The sequence below is a fragment of the Delphinapterus leucas genome, chromosome 9 (assembly GCF_059928025.1).
Source record: "Delphinapterus leucas isolate spDelLeu-1000000601 "Yukka" chromosome 9, BTC_Dleu_Yukka2, whole genome shotgun sequence".
In the NCBI taxonomy this organism is placed as follows: Eukaryota; Metazoa; Chordata; class Mammalia; order Artiodactyla; family Monodontidae; genus Delphinapterus; species Delphinapterus leucas.
In genome coordinates, this window is record NC_143137.1 from 12,230,869 (window position 1) to 12,244,439 (window position 13,571).

The following is a 13,571-nucleotide window of genomic DNA, read 5'->3' on the forward strand; positions in this document are numbered from 1 at the left end:
TCTTCCCATCTCTTCTATTTTTCTTCTCCTCCTCCTTCTGCTTCTTCCTCCTTCCCCTGTCTCTGTCTCCCTCTCCTTCATAAAGCTGATAAGTTAGTTTCTTACTCCTGTTTGCTAGAATTCTCATCACGTTTAAATTCCTGCTATACTTAGCTGAGATGAACAAGCAGGCTCCCCGACTCCTCTGCTCCACCACGGCAGTGACACCCAACCTTGACAGCATATCAGAGTCACCTGGGTGATGGGAGCAGCGACCAGGCATTAGTGAATGATTAAACTCTCCAGGTGTTTCCAATTTGCATCCGAGATTGAGGACCACTGAACCAGAAGTTCAATTGCCCTTAACTAGTCTATTTCCTGGATGGGCAGGAATCCCATTCTGGCTTCACATATTGAAGCCACAGCACAGGCACTGACCAGTCCAAGTGAACGCCAGTGAAGAGGAGCCCTGGAAGCCCCCTGATTTCCAAGAGTTAGACTTTTAGTTGCTGGATTGTGAGGATGTGTGGGGATCTCAGAGAAGGGGTGCATCTGGGGGGGGCTCAGGGAAGAAGCTATTTACCAAGCATCACTCAAAAAATAAATAGCAAAGAAAGAAGAGCCCTTTTAAGGTCAAGTAATGAATATAGAGGAAAAAATGTGAAGTTAGAAAATCACCATTTAATACATGTATAGTAATAAATTGAATCAGACAAGAATCATCAATGGGTGACAAAATAGGAGAGTAACCCAATAGCTACATAGCCTCAAAGTATCTCATTATATATTTATTAATTATGATGAGAGGAAATAGTAATTTTACGATAGACCTGGCAGACACCACCTCAAGGAAGTAAGCCAATTAGCATCACCAGTCATGGACAGACATCATGTGCCTCCTGACAGGCATACCAGGAAACACATAACATCAATTCTACGTAATATCTGTCCAAGAAATGCACAACCTCGCTATAACCATGAGGAAATATTAGACAAACCCAAAATGAGGAATATTCTACAAAGATCTGACTTGTAATTGTGAAAATGTCAAAACCAAGAAGGAAAAAGAGGGGCTGAGGTATAGGTCCAGAGTAAACCTAAAAAAAATCCAGGGCTTCCCTGGTGGCGCAGTGGTTGAGAGTCAGCCTGCCGATGCAGGGGATGCGGGTTCGTGCCCCGGTCCGGGAAGATCCCACATGCCGCGGAGCTGCTGGGTCCGTGAGCCATGGCCGCTGAGCCTGCGCATCCGGAGCCCGTGCTCCGCAACGGGAGAGGCCACAACAGTGAGAGGCCCACATACCGCAAAAAAACGAAAACAAAAACAAAAACAAAAATCCAGTTAAAATGAATGCACCATGTGCTCCTCATCCAAATTACTACCTGTTGCTGTTGTCATTGTTGGTGTTTAATGTTTTTTGTAAAGAACATTATTGGGATGATTGGTGAAATTTGACTAACGTGTGTGCATTAGATGGTGGCATTGTATGAACGTTAACTTCCTGACTTGGCTGATTATATTGTGGTTATGTAAGAATATGTCCTTGTGTTTTAGGAAATACACACGAAAGCATTTTGTGATGTTGAGACATTGTGTCTACAAACTCTCAAATTATACGCACGTGTGCACGTGTGTGAGAGAGAGGAAATATGGTAAATAATTTATAGTTTATGGATAATATTTGGGAAATCTGGGTGAAGAATATAATGAAGTTTTTATACTATTTTTGCAACTTTTCTCCACACTTATTTCAAAATAAAAATGTTAATTTAAAAAAAGGAAACAAGCATAAGATCTATACAAAAAGAGTATGAAAATGGAGCAACTTTTTTTTTAAAGGCACACAGTTACCTAGAAAAAAAAGTCAATTTAGAAAAATGTCAGCTTTTCCAAGCAAGAGTTTTTGACCACTCTCAGCAGAGAGCCTCCAGCCTGCAAGCTATAGTGTACCCTTGGATTAATTTCACTGGCAGAAAATATGATGTTTCCCGTATAAAATAATGTGCGTGAACTTACACACACACACACACACACACACACACACACACACACACACAAGCATGCACAGAAACTTGGTTTCTGCCTCTATAAACTCCTAGAATGACATAGACACCGTATCTTTTGCTTTAGTACAAGAGAGCCTTTGTAAAAAGGGAAAATGCACCTGGATCTCATTTCGAATTGGGACAGTATGTTGGCAAAAGATCAAGAAAGGAGATTTATTGTTACACAAATCTTTCTATTCTTTGTGTGACAGTTTACTCTTAACTCCCCACACCCTATGTGCACTTGTGACATCATTCACTTTAAATGCTAACTGACAATCCCAGCTATAATGTGTTTCCTATAGTGCAGAAAACAGCTACCTTCACCATCCCTTCTTGCTAACCAGCAGCTGGAAGATATTAGGTCACATGCTTGTGTTGACCAATGAAAAAGTAACAGAGACATTTTGAAGGGAAGAGACAAGCTTGTGAGCCAGTATCTTACCATTTTTCATTAGTAAGAAGGAACAGTGAAGTTAGCTATTGGCAGAACATTGTAAATCAACTATACGTCGATTAAAAATAAAGTGTAAAAAAAATTGTAGATATCTCAAAATATTGTTTATGCTGCTCATCACACTGACGTTATGACATTAGATCCACTTGCTAGATCTTGTTATTTAATGTGATAATTTTTAAAAACACCTCATGTATTACTATATTAATTTTTTAAATATTTGCATAACTGCATTTTAATATAATAGGATTCCTTTACAATAGTATGCATTTTACTTTATGCATTTAAGAACATCATTCTTAGGAGGGGTTCCACAGATGCCACTAGACTGTCAATAGGGCCCTTGATGCTACAAATGTTAAGCCTTTCATGCTTCACTCAGAGACTTGGCAATCAGGATTCTCTAGTAAGAAATCTTCTCCTTGAGCATTTTGTAGCAACCAGAGCCAACTTCTAGCAATATGTCCTTGATGATAACATAAAATATTTCTCATATATCAAGTAAATAATCCTTTCCTACTGGTAGCCTTCCTGGGTTAATCAAAGGATAGCTGACAAGTTTCCCATCTTTTTGATCAAAGGATTCCTGTGGTTGTTTTTCCATGTTTCACTAGTTGCCTAGTTAGTGCAAGCTCTCATCCAAAAGCCTCTTATTTTGATAATTAGAATACTAAGCTAATTTACCTATATTATTTTTATGGAGGCACTGACACATGAGTAAACAAGTAGAATCTGGCTTCCTGGTATAAGAAAGAGAGAAAGGAAGGAAGGAAGGAAGGAAGGAAGGAGAAAGGGAGGGGGGATAAATTAGGAGTATGGGATTAACAGATACACACTACTATATATAAAATAGATAATCAACAAGGATTTCCTGTATAACACAGGAAACAATATTCAATATCTTATAATAACCTATAATGGAAAGTAATCTGAAAAAGTTATATATATACACATATATATATAAAACTGAATCACTTTGCTGTACACCTGAAACTAACACAAAATTGTAAATCAACTATACTTCAATAAAAAAAGGGAAAGATAGAAAAAGACGTAGGAAAGTAAACACATTCATCTCTAATACACTCATTTTCAAGTAATACTAAAAGTAAATATCCCTGTTGAACATTAGTATATAATTTCTTTCTCCCAAAATCTAACCACCTAGTGTTTTAACCAACAGTGTTGCAAATTCTGTTTTTGCCAGAGTTATGTTACCAAGTATAGTAACTTCTATGATGATTAAAAAAACAACAAACATCCAAGCACACCCTCCCACAAACCTAACTCTAAGAAAAACCCATGCCAGAGGCATAAGGAAAAGGGTAAATAACCATAAACCTGATCATTTCTTTGGTGGATTAGCCTGCAGGAACTCTGATGCCGAAGAGAACAAGACAAATTCAAAAGGGATTTTGCTGAATAGAAAGAAGTTTTATTGCCGAAGTGAGATTACCCACGGTCAAATTACCACAAAATTCAAAATCTTTTGTAAATGTGCTTGCCTATTTTTAGTTGGCACATGAGTTGCATGCATTTGTGTGAACTGTGGTTATATACATCAGGCACAGAGTAGAGAAATAAGGTTTACATATTTCAAAGCACACCACAGCAAAAGTAAGTTATTTTTTACATTCAGATTCCTTCCTTCAACTTTGCCTGCTTAAATCTCACCCCAGCCCTATTCCCATAGGCTAAGGATTTCCCCAGCCCCTCCTCTTGTTTTCAAATGAGCTAGCTCTTCCCTTCTCCTTCCCATGAGGCTGCTATTCCTAATACTTGTATGTTATCTTCTTACTTGTCATGGTCACTTTTATCCTCATGCTCTGTTCTCTCTCATCTTTCCTGCTTACCTTCCCTACGTTTGCCTTTTCTTCCCCTTATATCATGCTCTCAGCAAATTATCCCATCTCCCTATAACTACCTGGCAGATGTTCTTTCTGGATACTTTTTTGATGAGTTAGTTAGCTCTAGGATCCAAACTATCCTGGAAAGCTGTAGCTTGTATATTTAGCAAGAGTGGGCCCATCCCCTAATCACACACACATATACACGCACACATGCTTCATCATGGACCCAGTGCGTCTTCAGTATATGTATGCTTAGCCATCAGTACCATACTAATCACAGAGAGACATCAAGGTAACCCGCAGTTTTCCACACCTCCCTACTGCCTATAGCACAGGGCTAAAACACAGACAGAACATAAAACAAAACCAAGAAAATATTTTAGCTGTACTGGGCACGATCTGGCAACACACAATAATTTTATGAGCATGAAGTATAAGTAGTATCAAAGCCATTCGTAGTTAGGATCTTGCTCTAAAAATTCAGAGTGCTCTCCATGTCAATGAAGTGAAATTGTGTAAGCTGAGGTTTCTGCTGGTCACATCAATGTTTAACACCTGTTGGGAACCAAAGAAAAAGCATTGGGCATCTGGTGATTGAAGTTTCCTGCAGTCAAGCAAATCAGATACAAGCCAGTGGTCCATACACACTTTCACAAGTCGTTGCCTAGCTTCCAGACTGCCCTCAGATTTTCAGGTGAGAAGGGTATTTCTTAATCCCTTGGAGTACAAAAATCATTCAGTATGTAGGGAAAAGACGACAAGACTCTAAATAATGAAATACACAACCACTGCAGAGAAACAACTGCACAAATTGGAGAAAATCTCCTCGGAGCCCTCCTTTTATTGCCTGCTTCTCCTCTTCCCTTATGGTGCCTTGATGATTACCCAGTAAGAGTCTGATATTTCAGTGTTTTTTTCTAGGCAAATACTTTCCATAAAGTTTCACCGCATGTGCAGTAGTTAGCTTGTTTGTCAGCAACACAATTGGGCAAAGTCCTTTATAAGCTCTTGGTCGAGTTGGGGAAGTTGGTTGACAAGAAAACCACAAAAATGAGGAAACAAATAAAAAATACAAAATGAAGGAAAACTTTCATTTCAGGCTTTGTAATCAGGAAGGATTATGAAAAAAGAAAGTTCTGAAAAAAGCAAGAAGTAAGCACACAAGGAAAGAGCCCATTTACCATGAGGCTAGGTATTGGAACCACAACACTGCATTAAACCCAAGGTGCAGATTTTTCACATATTTAACATTCATGAAATCAGAATGTGTCTTACAATCAACAGGCTTGGAATTACTGTGAACAAGTAGCCCTCCTGACAACGGTTTGTACACGTGTGAACTTCATTGCTTCTACTGGTGTTATGAATGGATGGACTGTAAACCACTTAAGAATCATTTTAGAAAGGAATATGTATCTTGGCTGACAGTAAAATCAAAAAAATATGCTACGATGAAAACTTGTATAAAGGATCTTAGTGGCTTTGGAGAAAATTACATAGACAGCAGTGAAAGAATTTTTATGAAATGATGTATCACCAACACCTTTGATAGTTCAGAGGAAATATCTTAACCAATTCGGGCCACATATTTTTCTTCTAAATAATAATAAATCAAATAAAATAATTTAAAATATTTACCTAGAAATTTACATAATAAAAGAAAAACTTAAATGATATAAAACAGTTAAGATATTTCTAATATTTCTTCACATTTAGATTTTCCCTCTCCTAAATTACCTTGATGCAGATTTATCAATGTCCATGTATCTCCACCCAACATTTTCCTCTGTAGTATCATAGTAAAATGATAAAAATCTTTGCTTAAAGAAATTTTGTAAAGCTTTCTATATTTTTAAAATAGAAGTTTTAAGTGATAGGAAAACACAGAATCATACTTTTGTAAGACTTTTTCTTTCTTTGTGGCACGGGAAATAAAGGAGCAAATTTTAACTGATGGTGTCTTATAATTGATGAAATATGGTAGTTCAAGCTGTTTGAGAAGTAGATCTCTGAGGCAAAGACAAAGTTTTACATAGGTTTGCAGACAAGAAGACGTACATGACAAGTAAGGATCCAGACCATCAATTCCAAATGATGATAAACCCTGAATTTTCCCTTCATCTCCGTGCTGTCCTCTCTGACACACGGAACACAGAGGGATTCGGGAAGGGCTTTGCAGGAGAGGGTATCATCTGGAAGGGAAGCAGGAAGGAGCTGCCCTAGGTAGCTCAGGGTTGGGAAATACCATTTGGACTTTTCACTGGTCACAAACCTGTGTTGTAGAGTTGTAGGAGAAGGTGGGTGTTATAACCACGCCGCTCACAGAGATGCTGACACCGGAAACGGAGACACTGCCCACTCCCCAGATCTCAATGTAGCCCAGTTTCACAGGGTTTGTATCGCTGATGTATTTGTTGAAAATTACATGACTGTGCATTGTATTCTGTCAATTGGAGATAAAAGAAACCAGAGGGGGGAAAAACAGCAAAATTTGTTCAAATTTTTCACAACCTCTTTTTAGGCACAAATGTAGACCATGAAGTGAGATAACTTAAGAGCCCCCCCTTCTTGTGACCTTGGATGGTGAGACCATGATTTTAGCATTCTATCTCCTATTGTCAACTACCATCCAAACCTGCATTGCTTAAGCACTGGCAGGGTCTCTAGAATCATCCCAATTCTAGGAAGACAAAGAATCTCAGCTATCAGGAACCTTATATTCCACATGTGGGGAAGTCACAAAATACGCTGACCGTTCCAAGGTGACATAGGAACAAGGGCTAGGAAACATCGAAACAGCCTGTCCATCCGTGCTTGGTGAACTGGAATAAGCTACTGATGAAATATGAATGGGCTTGATCACAGAAGACTTCCGGGGAGCATATTATATCTCTATCTGAAGTCTAGAGGATGGGGAAGTTGCAAATTAGTAAGATGAACAGTGAAGGAATTCTAGGTGGATTCATGTCATGATTCCCAGCATCTTCGTAAGCTAGTAGAACTCTATATTCTCCCTTCACAGTCCCAGTCACACTCACCTGGCTGACAGAAAAGTGGGCCAGGTAGTAGAGTCCTTTCCCATAGGTATCTGCAAACAAAGAACAAAGTAAGCATGATCTGGAACATGCTCTAGAATTCTAATTGCTTACCTGGTTACCTTGGTTGAGAAAGTAGGGATGATTTTTGTTTGGGTTTTTATCCTGTTTTTCTTCTTTACAGAGTTCCGTTTTGGGAGATTTAGTCAGACTCTGGCTCCAACCTCAGTTTACACAAAATGTTTGAAGTGAGTGTATACAGATGCCTCTGTCTAAGAGAGTCGCCTCATATAGTATAGTTTTCTAACACCACACTTAGTCCACTTCTCTTTCTTGTGGTCTGTGATTCCCAACATCTTGGTAGTCGCCTCGGAATCTCCAGACTCCTTCTGCTAGAGACGCACATATCTGCACGTACGTGCATGCACACCACATCACAAACACCAAGACTGGTGTGTAATTGGTCAGTTTATCTTGAGAGGTTTTAGGCAATTTTTTAAATGCCATCTCCAGAGAATAGACTTCTTTGTCCTTTATCCTTAATTTATGCCACAGGTCCAGGGAGAATATCCTTAAAGGTGGACTAGCCAGAGCTTTGTTACAGGTACTCCCGCCCCACACCCTACCTCGGTGGCTTTCTCACTCTTCCCCATACACTTGCCTCTTTCTAAGTTGCTGGTCACTCGGTCAGAAGGCATTGGCTATCCTCTAGAGCTGTGCTGTCTGAGATAGGAGCCACTAGCCAAACGTAGCTATTTAAATTTAACTTAATTACAATTAAATAAAATTTAAACTCCAGTTGCTCAGATGCACTTGTCATGTTTCAAGTGCTCAGTAACCACATATGCCTACTTGCTAGCATATTGGACAACACAGATATAGAACATTTCCATCACTGCAGAAAGTTCTATTGGGTATCACTGGGCCTAGAAATTACTAATGGTGCTTGAGACATCCTCCTGAGAGGTTACTAATTCCTGTAAACTCCTAATGGAAGATTCCCCCCAATAAATAGCACAGCTGATAGAGGCACTGCCTCTCTCACTGGGACATGTAATTAGGGAATGTGCCCTTGAACATAAACCAGATATGGAAGTATAGCTCAGTTGGCTACAAAGCAACTCCCCCTACGGCTCCTACACTGCTGTTTTCCACAGTGGATTAGGACAGCTGGATAACGGTGAGAGATTCAGAGTTAAGCTTCATATGCATGAGGCACAAGGATCATGTATTATACACTTAAAAGTAACAAATGGCCATATTTAAAAGTGCACGATTGTCTTAACACAGAAAAGGAAATAGCAGCCCTATAAGGTATCCAGGAACCTAGCCAATGGTATTGACATGAATGAATCCGAGGTGGCCCTTACTCACCAATGCTTTGCCCATCATCCCAGAAGAGCCAACCTTCAGCAGTCCCCTCATCACCCAAGGCAACCTTGAAGCCTGTGAATTTCTGACGGCTGCAGTGACAGAGGAAAGAGACTTTGGGTAAAAACAAAGCCACAGCCACAAACCAAGCTTCTTCATAAAAACATAAAGGAAGTTGATTCATGATATAAAGACTGGGTACTGGGATTCTGGAGACTTGGGATCTAGTTCTAGTTCTGTCTCCATAAGCTCTACAACTTCATGTCAGGAATGAATGAATGAATCAAAGGGAATTTTCCTTTAAGGCTGTATAAGCTCATAGGAGATCTACAATCTCTACAAAAAGCTACAAGCAAACTCAATGGCTTCCTTCCTTTCTCCACTGTGAGGAAAAGCCTAGTGCTTCAATCTTTCTTTTTTCATGACCTAATGTCCACATGTACAGTGAGTTCTGTTTACAGATGTCCTAAGTTCTTCAGTTTTCAACAGAATTTTTGCGATAAAATGAGTAGGGCTCCAAGAATTTTAGTCTGACATCAGACATACATGGATTTTAGTCCCTGCTTAACTCCTTACTAACTGTGTGACTCTGAGTTAATCACTTAGCCTCCTGAAGCCTCTCTTTGCTAATCTGAAAAATGGGGATGATAACAGTACTTACACCATAGGGCTTATCTTTCCTTTTGTTAGGAAAAATAGATAATCTCCAAATAGAAATCTCCATATTAGTACAGTTCTAGGCACAGAGCAAGCATTCACCTGCTGTCGGCTATTATCAATTATTATATAGGTCTAGAATACATAGGCTATATGTTAGGTCTAGAATTTTAAAATCTCGCATGTAAGGGATCTCAGCCTCAGTTGCCATATGGCTTACACAATTTTTCAGCAGTAATTTTCTTAGCAAAGAGTCAATTATGATCCAGTCTTTTAAAACTAGCATGAACCATGGTTGCTCTCCTGTTTGACTTCCACCTCAAATGTCACTAATGAGACCTAATAGCACACCCACTTAGATCTAAAATAGCTGGTAATTAAGAATTGTTCAGAGTACAGAATCCAAAAAAGGCTAAAATACAAACAAGTAAGCAAGCAAGCAAACAAAACTGTTTAGTAAAAGTGCTCTGGGGCCTGAGGGTGCGGTTTACAGATCGGTGGGCTTCACCAGGATCTGGGCTGCCAGGCGTGGAAGGGAGAAATGTGGCGCCCGCCCTCCCTCACCTTAAGTAGGTGTTCTGTGCAGGCTCTTGCCAGGGCAGGATGTAGCCCCCACGGACATGAAGATTAATGTGGTCAAGAGGCGCTGGCAAGGACTTCCACTCTCCCCGGGCTTGAATGTCCACACCCTGTGGGCCAGAAGAAGGTGATGGAGAGAACACATCTGCCCGAATGATGCATTTACCAGACATCTTGTCCACGCTCAGAACCTGCTGCCTGTTCAGGACCTGTTATCACACTTTTCCACGCTCGCCCAGCTGCTCTACGGGATCGAGAGCTGCTGCCAGGGCATCACGTCAGGGTCTCTTGTCTTTGGGGGCTTCTGCTGTACACACCCCATGAGATCACAGCTGCCTCTCACCCTACCCTTACCCCACATCCTGTTTCTGCGTAGGAAGCACCGCTAGAGGAGGCTGAGCGAGCCTTCTTTCTTTCTGTTCGGCTCCCAATTCACTCCCCCAAAGACACGTTCCCTTTGTTTTGTCCCCTCTCCGCCTCCGTCTCCCTCCACTGCCCCCCACCCCACCCTCACTAACACCTTTGACTCCTACTTGATAGAAATAATTAAAGTGAACTGCCTTACTTCACAAATCCTTATCTTTAACTCATTACATCTTCCTTTATGTTTCACATCTTGATCTTGCCTGTGACAGGGAGAAGCATCTCTCACCCCAGGCCATAAGCCTCGATTCCTAAGAAACCGTCCTCCCACACGTTCTCAGCCTAGCGCAAGGCTTCTCGAATTCAGCACTGTGGACGTTCTGGGCCAGATAACCCTGTGCTGTGGGCACTGTTCTGTGATTTCTAGATGTTGACCGGTGTCCATCCACTAGATGCATCTCCCCCACTTCCCACCACACTGTGACAACCAAAAATGTCTCCAGACATGGCCAATGTCCCCTGATAGGTAGGTCCCTCCTTTTGAGAATCACCACTTTAGAGGTAAGGAGCACAGCTGCCATCACACTTCTTCACTTTTGGTCCCCGGTGTTCATTTTATGCAGATTCAATCTATATCACATTCGCCGGGGTGGACTCTGTTTCGTGGGCCTGCCTCAGGGGGCCTCAGGAGTCTATAAGTCTATAGGACTTAATACAAATTCCAGCCCACATCTCTGGGCTTTTTCAGTTTTCTTACTGATATCATGAGAAAACTGAGTTATATGCTTTCTAATGACACTTTATTCTAGTATCTTACGAATGCTGGACTTTTCCTCCATTGATTGTCCTACCTTCAAGTGAAACTTGATACATGTGAAACCGTCAGTTATATTTCTACCAAATTCTTGATTTCTCTCAGTGTTTTTTTTTCATTCTACTATACATTGTGGCTAAATATGATATGCTACCTTCTCATGATTTCCCTTCCAGGACCTAATGAGTCACAGGCTTGTTTCCTTTAAATAGTTTCTGACCAGGCTAGCCTAAAAAATTCCTGTTAAAATATCGATAAAGACATGACTATAAGATCAAATCTAAAAGCAGCATTATTAAAATAAGAAATGACAACCTAATGTGACTTTGTAAAGGGGAATTTTCATTAACTGCATAGTCACTGAATATGATTGAGAAGCACGGTTTTAAAAATCCAATATATATTCTACCCTGTAAACAAATAAACAAAATGGCCACGAGTGAAGTAGATCAAAACTTTAATTAACACACACTGTCTGCTCTTAATCTTCACTAAAATAGGTAATCAGTAAGACAAGTCAGAGTAATTCCATGCCTCTCCCGCTCCCAGACAGTCTACAAGCTATAGTGGTAGCTCTCAAGACAAGTAGGACTTTCTCATTTTTCCCTCTCCTGCTTTCTATCTCTTTCCCTTTCTGCTCTGCTTTCTGGGTGGTTTCCTAGATTGCACCTTACAATTTCTTTTTAGGGGCTTCCCTGGTGGCGCAGTGGTTGAGAGTCCGCCTGCCGATGCAGGGGACACGGGTTCGTGCCCCGGTCCGGGAGGATCCCACATGCCGCGGAGCGGCTGGGCCCGTGAGCCGTGGCCGCTGGGCCTGCGCGTCCGGAGCCCGTTTTCCGCGACGGGAGAGGCCACAACAGTGAGGGGCCCGCGTACCAGAAAAAAAATAAATAAATAAATAAAATAAACATTTTAAAAAATGAATATTCAAAGCTGACAATGACTTAGGGAAATGAACACTCTTATCAAGTGCTGATGGGAATGTAAGTTGTTTCTGAAATTTTGCCAACTTTTATTGAGGATTCTTGTGTTAAGCATCTTCTCTGGCTAGAAATTCAGAAAACCACTGGGTGATGGGTGGGAGTGGAGCACATGCAAGACATGCTCTCTTGAACAGACAAGGTGGAAATTTAGGTTTAACAATGTTCTGTTGAATGGAAGAGGTGAAAATTTAGGTACTGTAGAAACAGGAATTATATGAACTATACATAAATTCCTACCTCACTTAAGCATATAATAACCTGTGTGACACCAAAAAAACCCAGCTCAGAAACAGGATCTGACTGAATCATCTGCTCCCAGTGGAGAGCCGAAGTTTCCATCCTATTTACCAGGTGCAAGTTTTTCCATGCTTTTGCTAACATCTGAAATACGTCCTTCCTCTTCATCTTTTAAAGTATTGAGTATATTTTACTGACACTTCTGTAAACTGTCAGTGGGACTGGGTGCTGATAAAACCTTTTGGAAAGCAATCTGCCAACATCTGTCAAAATGTCAAATACTTTACCCCAGCAAATTCACTGACCAAAACTTACACCAAGATATATGTTCCGTGACATTTCCTACAGAACTGCACCATTACTTATAAAAAGAAAACAAGAAAACAAATTAAAATCCTAACTGTCCATCCACTGAGGTGCTTTGCTAAATGATTCCATACAATGGAACATAACACAGCTCCTAAAAAGAATGGGGAAGAGCTTCAAGTGCTGACATACAAAGATCTTCAAGATATGTTATTAGGTGAATTAATCAAGGGGTCTAATAGTATGCACAGTAAGATATTATTTGTGTAAATAAAAAAAGAATACACATATGCTAATCTATGCACAAATTTTTATCAGCAAAGATATATAACAGGTTGTTAATGGGGGTTAGCTTTAGAAGGGGGACCAAGGATTGGGAGACAGGGAGAATGGTGAATTTTACTTTCCGTTTTCCCTTTTCCAATATTTGAATTTTTACCAGTGGAGGGATTTTTACTTTGCTAATTTTTTGGCACCCTATCTGTCTTTCAGGGTACCTTTCCAGTCCATATTCCTCTGATATCTTCCATCCTTTAACCAGTATACTTGCATTTCTTCTTCCTCTAAATTTCTACACTATATTTTAATATTCCACAGTGTTCCTTATATCGAAGGATTTTTTTTTTTTTTTTTTTGCTGGTTCACGGGCCTCTCACTGTTGTGACCTCTCCCGTTGCGGAGCACAGGCTCCGGACGCGCAGGCTCAGCGGCCATGGCTCACGGGCCCAGCCGCTCTGCAGCATGTGGGATCTTCCCAGACCGGGGCACAAACCCGTGTCCCTTGCATCGGCAGGAGGACTCTCAACCACTGCGCCACCAGGGAAGCCCTCGAATGATTTTTTAATTTTTATTTTATATTGGAGTATAGTTCATTAACAATGTTTTGTAAGTTTCAGG

The 13,571-nt window shown here is 40.5% G+C and overlaps 1 protein-coding gene across 4 annotated transcripts in view; it reads right to left on the minus strand.

Moving 5' to 3' along the window:
* Window positions 1-3,892: 3,892 nt before the first annotated feature.
* Window positions 3,893-13,571, minus strand: part of MGAM (maltase-glucoamylase) — a 103,116-nt gene continuing 93,437 nt past the window's right edge. For all 4 annotated transcript variants that reach the window (XM_022579303.2, XM_022579320.2, XM_022579294.2 and 1 more), the window contains 5 exons: window positions 9,957-10,081; window positions 8,739-8,827; window positions 7,368-7,417; window positions 6,602-6,772; window positions 3,893-4,884 (listed from right to left, as the gene is read on the minus strand). In XM_022579303.2, coding sequence (XP_022435011.2) covers window positions 4,810-4,884; window positions 6,602-6,772; window positions 7,368-7,417; window positions 8,739-8,827; window positions 9,957-10,081 — 510 coding nt within the window. In that variant the 3' untranslated portion in view covers window positions 3,893-4,809. The remainder of the gene's footprint in view (window positions 4,885-6,601; window positions 6,773-7,367; window positions 7,418-8,738; window positions 8,828-9,956; window positions 10,082-13,571) is intronic.